The 14,478-nt window shown below is 45.2% G+C and overlaps 1 protein-coding gene across 2 annotated transcripts in view; it reads left to right on the top strand.

Moving 5' to 3' along the window:
- Positions 1-2,586: 2,586 nt before the first annotated feature.
- The window catches only part of LOC145358288 (rab-like protein 6), a 132,598-nt gene continuing 120,706 nt past the window's right edge, over positions 2,587-14,478 (top strand). For both annotated transcript variants that reach the window (XM_080212182.1, XM_080212183.1), the window contains exons 1-3: positions 2,587-2,819; positions 8,298-8,432; positions 12,167-12,214. In XM_080212182.1, the coding sequence (XP_080068308.1) occupies positions 2,690-2,819; positions 8,298-8,432; positions 12,167-12,214 (313 nt within the window). In that variant the 5' untranslated portion in view covers positions 2,587-2,689. The remainder of the gene's footprint in view (positions 2,820-8,297; positions 8,433-12,166; positions 12,215-14,478) is intronic.

The following is a 14,478-nucleotide window of genomic DNA, read 5'->3' as shown; positions in this document are numbered from 1 at the left end:
TCTGTGAATTACAATGTTGAACTCTTGCCTCTTCCACAGCATTCCCACATAGAAAGCACACATAACGCAACTTCACACTGAGAGAGAAGTTTTGGAAATGGAACTCCTCCTCGTAGATGGTGGGAATTGACTAGAGTCATAGAATCTTAGAGGTTTACAGCATGGAAACAGGCCCTTTGGCCCAACTAGTCCATGCAGTCCTTTTTTTAAAAACCCCTAAGCTAATCCCAATCGCCCGTATTTGGCCCATATCCCTCTATACCCATCATACCCATGTAACTGTGTAAACGCTTTTTAAAAGACAAAATTGTACCTGCCGCTACTACTACCTCTGGCAGCTTGTTCCAGACACTCACCACCCTCTGTGTGAAAAAAATTGCCCCTCTGGACACTATTGTATCTCTCCCCTCTCATCTTAAACCTATGCCCTCTAGTTTTAGACTCCCCTACCTTTGGGAAAAGATATTGACTATCTAGCTGATCCGTGCCCCTCATTATTTTATAGACCTCTACAAGATCACCCCTCAGCCTCCTACGCTCCAGAGAAAAAAGTCTATCAAGCTTCTCCTTATAACTCAAACTATCAAGTCCCGGTAGCATCCTAGTAAATCTTTTCCGCACTCTTTCTAGTTTAATAATATCCTTTCTATAATAGGGTGACTAGAACTGTACACAGTATTCCAAGTGTGGCCTTACCAATGTCTTGTACAACTTCAACAAGACGTCCCAACTCCTGTATTCAGTGTTCTGACCAATGAAATCAAGATGCTGAATGCCTTCTTCACCACTCTGTCTACCTGTGACTCCACTTTTAAGGAGCTATGAACCTGTACCCCTAGATCTCTTTGTTCTGTAACTCTCCCCAGTGCCCTACCATTAACTGAGTAAGTCCTGCCCTGGTTCAATCTACCAAAATACATCACCTCACATTTATCTAAATTAAACTCTATTTACCATTTGTTAGCCCACTGGCCAAATTGATCAAGATTCCGTTGCAATTGGAGATAACCTTCTTCACTGTCCACTATGCCAGCAATTTTTCTATTACCTGCAAACTTACTAACCATGCCTCTTAAATTCTCATCCAAATCATTAACATAAATGATGAATAATAGTAGTCATAGCACTGATCCCTGAGGCACACCACTGGTCACAAGCCTCCAGTTTGATAAACAACCCTCTACATCCACCCTTTGGCTTGTGTCATCAATAAGAAGTCTCACAACACCAGGTTAAAGTCCAACACGTTTATTTGATAGTAAACCCACTAGCCCCTTCATCAGGTGAGTGGAAAGTTCTGGTCACAAACAGAGCATATAAAGGCACACACTCAGTTTACAGAATGCGAGTCTTTACAGCGAAGTGCAGACAATGTGAGTGGAGATTGCTATCTCCACTTACGCTGTGAAGAATTGATTAGCTGTAAAGACTTGCATTCTAATCAGTATTCTGTAAACTGTGTGTGCCTTTATATGCTCTGTTTGTGACCCGATCTTTCCACTCACCTGAAGGGGCAAACCCCAAAAGCTAGTGGGTTTACTATCAAATAAACCTGTTGGACTTTAACCTGGTGTTGTGAGACTTCTTACTGTATTCACCCCAGTCCAATGCCGGCATCTCCACATTCTGTCATCAAGTCAGTTTGTTTAATCCATTTAGCAACCTCACCCTGGATCCCGTGAGATTTACCCTTAAGCAACAATCGACCATCCGGTGTCTTGTCAAAGGTCTCGCTAAGGCCCTGCTGTCCTAAGACATCATCTACTGCCCTGCCCTCATTGACCTTCTTGGTTACCCCTGTCTAAGATTCCAAGAGGGTTTGACAGGGGAGCAACCTAGACACTGGGTGGGGAATCTAGAAGATAGTGTGGGTGTGGGTCAGGATAAGAACCACAGAATTCCTGCAACGCAGAAGATCCCATTTATCAAGTCTGCACGATTCGACGGGCCAAAGTGAAGTGGGTGATCAGCCATGGCCATGTTGAATGATGGGGTAGAATGCTCCTGTTTCAGGGCTGGCCGGGAAAACAGCCTCAATGCGGCGGGGATAGTGAGAGGGAAAGGGTGACGCAGGCTCCATTCGGTCTAGCGGGCAACGCAGGCGCGGTGGGACAGAGCGGGCGGCACAGGTACAGTGGGGGCGAGCGGGCAGCGCAGGCGCGGTGGGAGAGAGCGGGCGGCGCAGGCGTATTGGGGCTAGCGGGCAGCGCAGGGCTTAATGTGCTATTTAAAGATATTTAATTGTTCGTTCAAAATTTAAAGAGAGAGCGGGCGGCACAGGTACAGTGGGGGCGAGCGGGCGGCGCAGGCGTATTGGGTCTAGCGGGCAGCGCAGGCGCGGGGAGGGAAATGGACGAAGCGAGCGGCGCAGGCGCGGTGGGTGCTCTGCAAGCGGCGGGGTGGGTGCTCAGCGAGCGGCGCGGGCGCGGTGGGTGCTCAGCAAGCGGCGCAGGCGCGGTTGGGTCGAGCGGGCGGCGCAGGCGCGGTTGGGTCGAGCGGGCGGCGCAGGCGCGGTTGGGTCGAGCGGGCGGCGCAGGCGCGGTGGGGGGGGGCGAGAGGACGGCGCAGGCGCAGTGGCTGCTCTCCCTCCCCCGGAGCCGGGCCTGCCGGGTTGATGTTGCTGTTGTGGCCGCTCAGGCTCCGTGTCCCTGTTGGCGGCTCCTGAGGCGAGGCCGCTTCCCCCGGCAACATGTTTTCGGCACTAAAGAAGCTGGTGGGCACGGAGCAGGTCCCCGGCAGGGAAAAGATCATCCCGGCCGGACTCCAGAGCATGAATCAGAGCCTCCAGCGGAGATTCGCCAAAGGAGTTCAGTACAACAGTGAGTATAACCCGGGGCAGAGGGGCAGGGGGTGAGGGGGCAGGGGCAGAGGGTGAGGGGGCAGAGGGTGAGGGGGGTAGGGGGCAGAGGGTGAGGTGAGAGAGCAGAGGGTTGGGGGTGAGGGGACAGGGCGAGGGTGACGAGGTTCAGATGGTGACTGGTTAGGGGGTAGGGAGATGGTGTAAAAGACCAAGGGTAACATTTCTAGAACAAAAGTTAAAGGTGACGGGGTCTAATGGAAAGGGAATTGGGACATTGGGATATTGTGACTGGGGCTGGGACAAAGCATTGATCCATCTCTGTGCCTGGCAGTGTGAGTCTGATGAGAGTTGTTGTGGTCTTGTGGCAGGGCAGAGATCTGACAGGAGATTCAAACCTGAACTTCCTACAAAGATGGGCTTCGATTTGAGAGAACCTTTGTAAAGGAAAAGTAGGTTGATAATTGAACAGCAATTTGCAAAGGGTGTTGAAGAGTGGCTCAATGAGGGGAAATTTGAAGGAGAGGGAGACTGGACCTGAAGAGAGAATTATATTGAAATCCTATTGGGAACAGTGACCATGAGCATTGATTGAGACACTGTTAATTTGAGGAATCAGAAATTCAGTTGGAGGGAGAGATGGTTTCAACAGAGGAACAGAACTTTCGGTTAGATGGAAGGGCAGATGCTGGAGTGCTACGTTGCTTTCAGAGCCACCATGATAACTTTGACTGTGACAAAGGTAAACTTTCCTTCCTCACCCTTTTTGACCTCACTGTAGCCTTTGCCATGATTGGACACACTGCGATTTGTCTTGTAACATCTCTCCACTTGGAAGTGTGTGTGGAAGTGGTCCATTCTTAGCTATCTAATCATATGGTTTCTCACCACCACCACCGATGGTTTCCCCCATTGCACTGCTGTTGGCTGTCTGTTTCTCATCCATACCTTGCTTCTTGGTGCCATCATTTGTATTTTTCACCTGTGCGCTGACGATACAGCTCTAAAAGTAGGGAGGTCTTGCTGCAGCTGTATAGGGCACTGGTGAGGCCGCAGCTGGAGTACTGTGTGCAGTTTTGGTCGCCGCACTTACGCAAGGATATTTTGGCCTTGGAGGGAGAGCAGAGGAGGTTTACTAGGCTGATTCTGGAGTTGAGGGGGTTGAACTATGAGGAGAGGCTGAATAAACTAGGTTTGTACTCATTAGAGTTTAGAAGAATGAGGGGAGATCTCATTGAGACGTATAAGATGTTGAATGGGATGGATAGGATAGAGGTGGAGAGGCTCTTCCTGCTCAGAAAGGACAGAAGGACTAGAGGGCACAGCCTCAAGATAAAGGGGGGTGCGGTTTAGAACAGAGTTGAGGAGGAACTTCTTCACTCAAAGGGTGGTGAATCTCTGGAATTCTCTGCCCGTTGAAGTGGTGGAGGCTGCCTCGCTCAATATTTTTAAGACGCGGGTTGATAGGTTTTTGATAGGCAAGGGGATTAAGGGTTATGGGGAGAGGGCGGGAATGTGGAACTGAGCCACGACAGATCAGCCATGATCTTATTGAATGGCGGTGCAGGCTCGAGGGGCTAGATGGCCTACTCCTGCTCCTATTTCTTATGTTCTTATATTCTCTACCTCGCTCCCCTCCACCTCTTCTGAGCCTCAATTATCCCTGAATTGCCTTAACTGTGTATTTGACATGAGAGGAAATTTCATCCAACTAAACACTAAGAAGAGGAAGCCGTTGATTTGGTCCCTGCCACAAACTCTATTCACAGCTACCTACTGTCTTTCCAACAGCTGTCTGAATCTGAAACAGACTGTTCACATCTCTTTAGTGTCATATTTGACTCTTGGATGAGCTACTGTCCACCTATCCACTTCATGACGAAATTGGTCTAGCCTATTTGTACCTCCATAATGTTACAAACTTCTCCTGTGTCTGTTCACCTATTGCTGAAATCCTTTTTAATTCTTTTATTGTACCTGTAAACTTGATGATTCCATCATGTGCCTGTTGTAAACATATAAACATTGTGACCAAAGTCCTAACTCCCACTAACTGTGCTCACTGACCTACACTGACTTCCAGTTAAACAACCTTTCGATTTTCAAATTTCAACCTTGTTTTCAAAACCCTGCTTGGTCTTGCTCCCTCCCTATCTCTGTGATCTCCTCCATCCCTCCAATTCCTTTCAGTATCTGCACTTGCCTAATTCTCAGTTTTCATTGCTCAGTTGCTCTGAAATTCTCTCGCATCCTCTCTCTACCTCACATTCCTCTCTTAAATCATTCCTTAAAACTTATCTCTTTGACCAAGCTTTTGGTCTGACCTGATACCACTTTTTGTGACTTTGTGTGAAATTTAGTTTAAAATCCTTCTGGGATCTTTTATTATGTTAAAGGTGCAACATAAATACAGGTTATTGTTGGATACAGGTCTATCACTAGAACACTGGGTACACCACATGGGACGCAGCACCACTTTCTCAATGGGTGGTCAGCGATGGACCGTGTCACTGATACCCACATTCTATGAACTCATCTTTAAAACAAGCTTGTGCCATTGATTGAAAAGGTGAAAATCTAATGCCTGCCTGCAGATACTGAGTTATCCCTTTGTCCCTCATGTTTTTCTGCCAAGCATCAACAGTCCAGCACAGTATGTAGATGATGGCCACATATTGGAGAGATTCTGGAGTCGGGGGCAGCTATTTGCTGCATTGCAGCTCTGATACATCTCTTTACTAGTGCCAGATTAAACATCAAAAGACTGTCTTAAGTCAATGTCTCCACCAATGCGCAGCAATTCATTTAGAAACACACTTGCTTTGATTGCTGAGTTAATACAGGCATCCTGAAGGTGACTGGCAGAGCAAAGACTTCATCAGTCTGTGTGGACTTGCACAACCAGTACAACATGTAAACAAGGACTGGATGCACAGTACTGTATACCTGATTATAGAGTGGAAAGATTCACTGGCTAACTCCAATGTTATGCAGTGCCAGACCCATCTCCACCTGTATTGTACACTAGCATTATAAAGTGACAGAACTGAGCCCACCAGGACTCCACAGCGGTGTTATACAGTGACAGACCCGTCCCCACCAGTACTGTACCCCAGTGTTATACAGTGACAGACCCGTCCCCACCAGTACCGTACCCCAGTGTTATACAGCGACAGACCCGTCCCCACCAGTACTGTACCCCAGTGTTATACAGTGACAGACCCGTCCCCACCAGTACTGTGCCCCAGTGTTATACAGCGACAGACCCGTCCCCACCAGTACTGTACCCCAGTGTTATACAGTGACAGACCCGTCCCCACCAGTACTGTGCCCCAGTGTTATACAGTGACAGACCTGTCCCCACCAGTACTGTACCCCAGTGTTATACAGTGACAGACCCATCCCCACCAGTACTGTACCCCAGTGTTATACAGTGACAGACCCGTCCCCACCAGTACTGTACCCCAGTGTTATACAGTGACAGACCAGTCTGCAACATTACTGTAACCCAGATTGATGTTTTCAGCTCAAGCAGTGATGAATGATTTAGCAGTGTATGTATATTAGGAGCAGGTTAAGGTGTAATTTTATCAGTCCATGTGTGTATATAGATGGCAAAGGTGTCTGAGAGGTTGCAGAATATTGCAGGGATTGCTGGAAACTGGTATTGTAATTAACAGAAGCAGTTTGTGTGTCAGCTGCCTGTACTGATCTGAACATCAACAGTTAACATGAACTCTTTGTATACTGTCTTTGAATGATCTGCAGCAAGTGGAATGGCACTCTTTAATAACACGCCCCCTTCCTGTCTCTCCTCGTCCCCTGTGCCTGCTGTTCAACTGATGTTTGAGCTCAAGTGTCAATCAAGTTAGTCAATCCGATACTTGCCTTGTGATGGATGCTGCTGACTTTAGCAGGCTGGATTTCTACATGGGTGTTCAGTGAGTTGTTGTGAATGACAGTGCAATAAACTATTTGCTGGAACAGAATTGTTGGGGAGTTTTGTGTTCTTGAACTGTCTCCATTTCCCTTACACCACAGAACTGTAGAATATTTACTGCACAGAAGGAAGTCATTCAGTCCATCTTGTCCATGCCAGCTTGCCCTTTCTAATCCCACCATCCTGCACCATGCCCATAACCCTGTAGCTTACAGCACTTAAGGTGCAGATCGAGATACATTTTAAACAAGTTTAGGATCTCCGTTCCAGCGAATTCCAGATGTCTATCATCCCTGGGTAAAAAGTTCTTCCTCATGCCCCCCCAAACCATCTCCCACTTATCGTGAGTCTGTGTCCCTGGTTCTAGAACTCTCCAGCAAGGGAAACAATTTTATTCTGCCCACTCTATCTCTTCCCCTCATAATTTTGTACACCTCTATCAGATTGTCCCTCAGCCTTCTTTGTTCCAAGGAAAATAACTCCAACTTCTCCAATCTCTCCACATAGCTACACCAGGTTATAGTCCAACAGGTTTATTTGAAATCACAAGCTTTCAGAGCAGTATTCCTTCATCAGGTGACATCACCTGATTAGAAGAGGGAGGCTGTTTATGACTTCACCACTTATAACAGCGTTCCATTCGCAAGGGCAGCTATCGGCCATTACACTTTGTTTCCTGTTACCAAGCCAACTTTTTATTCAGTTTGCCACATTACCCTGTATCCCATGGGCTTTTACTTTTTGACCAATTTGCCTGGGGGACCTTATTAAACACCTTGCTAAAATCCATGTAGTCAACATCCACTCACTACCCTCATCGACCCTCCTTGTCACTTCTTCAAAGAATTCAATCAAGTTTGTGAGGCAAGGCCTTTCTTTAGCAAATCCAAGCTGACCATCCCCAACTAGTCCATATCTTTCGACATGACAGTTAATCTTAAATCTCAGAATTGATTCGACTAATTTGTTCATCACTGATGTAAGACTAACTGGTCTATAATTGTTTGGTATTTCCTTTTTAAACAATGGAACTACATTTGCATTCCTCCAGTCATCCAGTACCTCCCCTGTATCTAGCGAGGATTGGAAAATCATCCTCAGCGTATCTGCTATCTAACTGGTCCTGGTAACTTATCAACTTTGAAGGATTCCAACTTTGAATGTTTTCTTTCTCTTTATGATTATCCTATCCAACATCTCAGTGTTCCTCCTGGAATACTAAATCTGCATCATGCCTTTTGTATGTAAACACGGAGACAAAATATTCATTAAAAACCCTCCCCTGCTGTGACCCTCCCCCAAGCGCCCGATTCCGCTGATCAAGTCCTTTGCTCAGAGATTTCCAGTGATCAAGTGCTCTAACTGGTCAGAGATCCTCAATGACCAAACCCCCAGAGATTGGCATTGACCAAACTCATTGCTCTGGCTCTTCACTTTGATTTCCTCGGAGGGGCTGGGATGTTCCATTGTGCAGTGTTGGGGAAACAGGGCTGAAACAACTGGAGAATTAGTGATTTTCTAACATGTTAGTGAATCTTTCTGGCATTTCTTTTTTCTCAGTGAAAATCCTGATTCGAGGTGACAGAAACACAGGGAAGACAACACTATGGCACAGACTGCAGGGGAAGAAGTTTGTGGAACAATATATTCCAACTCAGGAAATCCAGGTCACCAGCATTCACTGGAGCTATAAAAGTAAGTTTCAAGAACAGCAAGAGTTAAACATTGAACAAAAAGCCATCCTGTCAGAATGGGGCGCAGTCAGTGAGTGCCTGTGGAGAGCACAGATAACAATGCTTCAGCTGTGAACCTTTGTCAGTGGTTTTCGGGTTTAAGTTGTTTGTGTTTTATAGCAAAGTGGAATTGGAGTAATTGGAGTCCAGGAGTGGAATAAATCCATGTACAGTCATGGCATTGCCTTCTCCATTTCACTTTGCGATCATGAAGCAGTCAGTATCTGGATATCAGTATCTTTGTGCAGCAGGACCCCGCCCCCATCACACAGGGATCAGATGTTGCTGAGGCCAGAGAATGAGTGCATCAGTGTCAACACATAGAGTAAACTTCCTTTACACTTACCCATCAAACATGCCCAGGTCAGGTACAACGCGGGGTCAGATACAGAGTAAAGCTCCCTCTACACTGTTCCCATCAAACACTCCCAGGACAGGTATAGCACGGGGTTAGATACAGAGTAAAGCTTCCTCTACACTATCCCCATCAAACACTCCCAGGACAGGTACAGCACGGGGTTAGATACAGAGTAAAGCTCCCTCTACACTGTCCCCATCAAACACTCCCAGGACAGGTATAGCACGGGGTTAGATACAGAGTAAAGCTTCCTCTACACTATCCCCATCAAACACTCCCAGGACAGGTACAGCACCGGGTTAGATACAGAGTAAAGCTCCCTCTAAACTGTTCCCATCAAACACTCCCAGGGCAGGAACAGTTTAAGTTGGATTCAGAGTAAAGACCCTAATTCTTGTTGACTTAAAGATAGTGAGTCAAAAGATGTAGAAGTTGTGGGCTGGCGCAGTAAGGCTTTTAAATGACCCCTTGTATACTGATGTACAATGTCTGTTGTTAAACATGTCATTACAGGAAATGATTTGTCTTGGCAAATCATTCTAAATATGCATCTATTTACCTTGCTTCCAATAATGGTCCATTTTCATTATTGCAGACAGGGTGAATTTCAGTTGGAACGCATACACATACTTTCTGATTGCTGCTTCAATATTGATCTGTCAAATGTTGCATGCACAGACAATCTCTGGATGCAATTACTTGAGTAAACAGTTTTCAGTGCCAGATATTACTGCTGTTTAATTGATGACAGCATTGCTGTATTATAGTTAATGGAAATGATCTGACAGAACCCATTTATTTTCCCCTTTCTGATCACTGGTGTCAACTAGCCTGTGGCATTCGCTGAGCTGCTGCAAAACTCATCAGCTTCTTTGAGATTTTCCTCCCGAGTGTTATTCTTGCTCATGTTCACAAACATTTTTAAAAAATTGAATTGCGCTCAGCTCCCTGAGTCGACTGTCCCATGTTTTATTATTAAGTTAACTGAACATAGCAGCACAGATGCTGCCAACCTCAGGAATTTCAACCGGGTGATGGGGTATCTGTGACGCCGGGGCCCGGCCTCTGTGACGCTGATTATCAGCCGTGATCTATTTGTTTGGCAGAACAGACTTGAGGGGCCAAATGGCCACCTCCTCCTCCTATCTAGATGTATCTTTTAGTCTTTGGTTCCATTTTATTCTGACTCTTATTTACCCTTGAAATTATTCCTCTTCCAGTTTCGAATTTCTGTATTAAATTGCTCTTTGCTGTTGTGCATTACTAATCTAAACAATACAATAGGTTAAATCACTATTACCCAAGTTTTTCTCCACAGAACTGGGTCCACTTGACCCAGCTGCTTGTCAGCACCAGATCCAGCAATGCATTCTCCCTAATTGAACCGAGAACTTACTGATCAAGAAAATTTTCCTGAACATTTTTCAGAAATTCCCTTCTCTCTTCCCATTTTACACTAACACAATCCCAGTCGATATTTGGGTGAAGTCCCTCAGTGTCAATGCTACTTCATTCTTGCACATCTCTGGTTTTCCTGCAGATGTGCTCCTCTCTTTTGCTATTGGAGAAATGTAGAATACCGTCAGTTGTGTGATCAGACCCTTTCTTTCTTTCTTAACTCCGTGCAAATGAATTCTGTCCTTCAAGGATGTCCAACACATTTTCTCAGTGCAGAAAAGATTTACTGGGATGCTACCGGGACTTGATAGATTGAGTTATAAGGAGACGCTGGATAGACTGGGACTTTTTTCCCTAGAGCATAGGAGGCTTAGGGGTAATTTTATAGACGTCTATAAAATAATGAGGGGCATCGATCAGCTGGATAGTCAATATCTTTTCCCAAAGATGGGGGAGTCTAAAACTAGAGGGCATAGGTTTAAGGTGAGAGGGGAGAGATACAAAAGCGTCCAGAGAGGCAATTTTTTCACACAGAGGGTGGTGAGTGTCTAGAACAAGCTGCCAGAGGTGGTAATAGAGGTGGGTACAATTTTGTCTTTTAAAAAGCATTTACACGGTTATGGGTAAGATGGATATAGAGGGATATGGGCCAAATGTGGGCAACTGGGACTTGCTTAGTGGTAAAAACTGGACATCATTGGTAAGTTGGGCCAAAGTGCCTGTTCCAATGCTCTAAATCTCTACGACTGTATGACTATGACTCTTTTCTGATCTGTTCTCCCAGCCCACCTGTCTTCATACCTTCTTGATTTTTGAACACTGTGTATCCTTGACTATTCAGTAACCCGTCCATGTCATTTTAAGCTATGTTTCCATTATTGTTATGATATTGCATTACCACGTTGCTATTTTTGCTTGTCACTCACCAAACCTTATTCAGCACACACTGCATTCACATACATGTATTCATAAGAACTAGGAGCAGGAATAGGCCTCCATTTGGCCCTTCGAGCCTCATGGCTGACCCTTTCATGGACTCAGCTCCATTTACCCGCTCACTCACTATAACCCTTAATTCCTTTACTGTTCAAAAATCTCGCTATCTTATTCCAAACCTGTCTGTGAAATCCTCCAGTCTTTCTTCATCTGATCCTATCTAAAATGGAACAACTTCTTTCTCTAGCACAATCTGACACTTTGACTTATTTACCTATTTCTCTGTTCTGTTAGTATATGCTGCTGCAAATGTAATTAAATCTTCTCTAACCACGCTATTGAATCCCTCCCTGCCATGTTGAGGTGCAACCTGTTCCTTTTGACTGGGAGTTTCCTGCTCTGGAACTGGTCCCAATGCCCTGAGAATCTCCCTGCTGCATCATGCTACAAACCAGCCACTCACTGATTTACCCCGTACCCACCTTCTGATTTCCACTCTGGCTGCTGTGTGTCACTGAGAGGGATTCAAACATGAGTGCCTATGAGATCCTATTTTTAACTTCTCACTAGCTGCAGAACATCTGGCCTGTCTACCTGCTTCTTCGATGTTGTTGATACTGAAATGTGCCACGACATCTTACTGTGTTCCTACTGCGGAATTTGATTTGATTTGATTTACTATTGTCACGTGTTTTAGCATACAGTGAAAAGTATTGTTTCTTATGCGCGATACAGATAAAGCATACCGTTCATAGAGAAGAAAATACGAGAGTGCAGAATGTCTTGTTACAGTCATAGTTAGGGTGTAGAGAAAGAGGTAACTCCACTCTGACTCCCGGCCCCCCAGCTCCACTCTGACCCTCCCCACAGCTCCAAACACTCTGTTTTGATTTGCTAATCCTGCTCTTTTTAAATCACTGTCTATGATCTCAGTCTCTGATGCATTTGTGAAGTGAAATTTCCACTTGTCCAGCATACAAATTGTACCTTGTGTTTTTTTGCAGCGACTGATGATATAGTGAAGGTAGAGGTGTGGGACATTGTGGATAAAGGTGAGTGTTCTTCTCAACTGTTAACAGACAAAGATTCACTTCATTTTGCCCGGTGTATGGATTGTTTGCTGTGTATATTATCCTTGAGGTTTTTGGATTGAGTAGAATGTTACATTGCCATTCTGTAGAGTTACTCCTGCCTCTCATTGTTCCTATATTCTACCCTCTTAAGTATCTACACTTGACGATTCTTCTTTGCCCCATTCTGGTGCTTTGACGAGCTTTGTTATTTAATCACTTGCCTGCTTTTTGCCCGTATCCCTACAAATTTCTCCTTTTGAAATAGTTATCAGTTTCCCTTTGGAAGTTATTATTATTGAAGCTGTTTCCACCATTCTTATGTAACTGATGTTAATACTGGATAAGTCAGGCCCTAGGGTTGAAGCCAGCTTGATAGATCCTAACTTATTTTTATTTAGAAATGCGAGGGACTGCTCCTGAACAGTCACAGGAGGCTGCTGATGTACTTTTAACAGAAGAATCAAACGTTTATTAAACAAGCAAAGATGAACCATATGACACTACTCCTTCATCTCAACTACATATACCATAGAACATTACAGCACAGAAACAGGGCTTTTGGCCCTTGTCTGTGCTGAACCATTTTTCTGCCTAGTCCCACTGACCTGCACCTGGACCATATCCCTCCACATCCCTCTCATCTATGAACCTGTCCAAGTTTTTCTTAAATGTTAAAAATGACCCCGCATTCACCACTTCATCTGGCAGCTCATTCCACACTCCTGCCACACTCTGTGTGACGAAGCCCCCCCCCCCCCGTAATATTCCCTTTAAACTTTTCCCCCTTCACCCTTAACCCATGCCCTCTGGTTTTTTTCTCCCCTAGCCTCAGTGGAAAAAGCCTGCTTGCATTCACTCTATCTGTACCCATCATAATTTTATACACCTCTATCAAATCTCCCCTCATTCTTCTATGCTCCAGGGAATAAAGTCCTAACCTATTCAACCTTTCTCTGTAACTCAGTTTCTCAAGTCCCAGCAACATCCTTGTAAACCTTCTCTGTGCTCTTTCAACCGTATTAATATCCTTCCTGTAAATAGGACCATAGAACATTACAGCACAGAATACTTTGATTTAGAAAGGCCAATGTACCAAAAGCACTCTTTACGACCCTATCTACCTGTGACGCCACTTTTAGGGAATAATGTATCTGTATTCCCAGATCCCTCTGTTCTACTACACTCTTCAGTGCTCTACCATTTACCTTGTATGTTCTACCTTGGTTTGTCCTTCCAAAGTGTAAACCTCACACTTGTCTGCATTAAACTCCATCTGCCATTTTTCAGCCCATTTTTCCAGTTGGTCCAAATCCCTCTGCAAGCTTTGAAAACCTTCCTCACTGTCCACTACACCTCCAATCTTTGTATCATCAGCAAATTTGCTGATCCAATTTACCACATTATCATCCAGATCATTGATATAGATGACAAACAACAATGGACCCAGCACTGACCCCTGTGGCACACCACTAGTCACTGGCCTCCACTCAGAGAAGCAATCCTCCACTACCACTGTCTGGCTTCTTCCATTGAGCCAGGGTCTAATCCAATTTACTATCTCTCCACATATACCTAGCGACTGAACCTTCAATGCGGGACCTTGTCAAAGCCCTTATTGAAGTCCATGTAGACTTCATCTACTTTCCTGGTGACCACCTCAAAAAACTCTAATACACGTTCATTAGGATAACAAAAGTTCCAAAATCCATCTTATACTCATGTTGTCATTAAATACACAGTCCATGTGAACCAGCAGGCAAAGTGTGGTTAAATTAACCATACTCTGAAATCAGATGCTACCCAAAGTAACTTTGACAGATTCCTCATCAACTCTACTCTGACCTTCCCCCCCCGCCCCCCTGCCAGCTCCACTCTGACCAACCATACCCCCCTCCCTCACCCCCCACCCCTCCCCAGTTCCCACTGTAAGCCAACTGGACTCACTGGAACTATGATATTAACATGAAAGTTTCCAAACTTTGCTCTCAGAGAACACGCTTTGTTGCTTTCCCCCAAATGAGGCTTTCTCTTGGATGTCATCACGAAGGATCCACCCCCAGGATTTCAACTCTCCCTCCAATGTTTCTCTGCATTGGAATGCCACACACATTCTAGCCTTGTTTTCTGTGCAATCTCTTAGATACAGGCCAAAGATCACCACTGCTTCACAGGCCTGTAATAAAGAGTCACTAAGTTTTGGGTTAACTTGGACCTCTGGTTTCTCATGAACCCACATTATTCCA

The sequence above is a fragment of the Carcharhinus amblyrhynchos genome, chromosome 25, assembly GCF_965287045.1.
Source record: "Carcharhinus amblyrhynchos chromosome 25, sCarAmb.v2.hapA, whole genome shotgun sequence".
In the NCBI taxonomy this organism is placed as follows: domain Eukaryota; kingdom Metazoa; phylum Chordata; class Chondrichthyes; order Carcharhiniformes; family Carcharhinidae; genus Carcharhinus; species Carcharhinus amblyrhynchos.
Note: the sequence above shows the minus strand (reverse complement) of the source record. Positions and strands in the feature narration are given on the sequence as shown.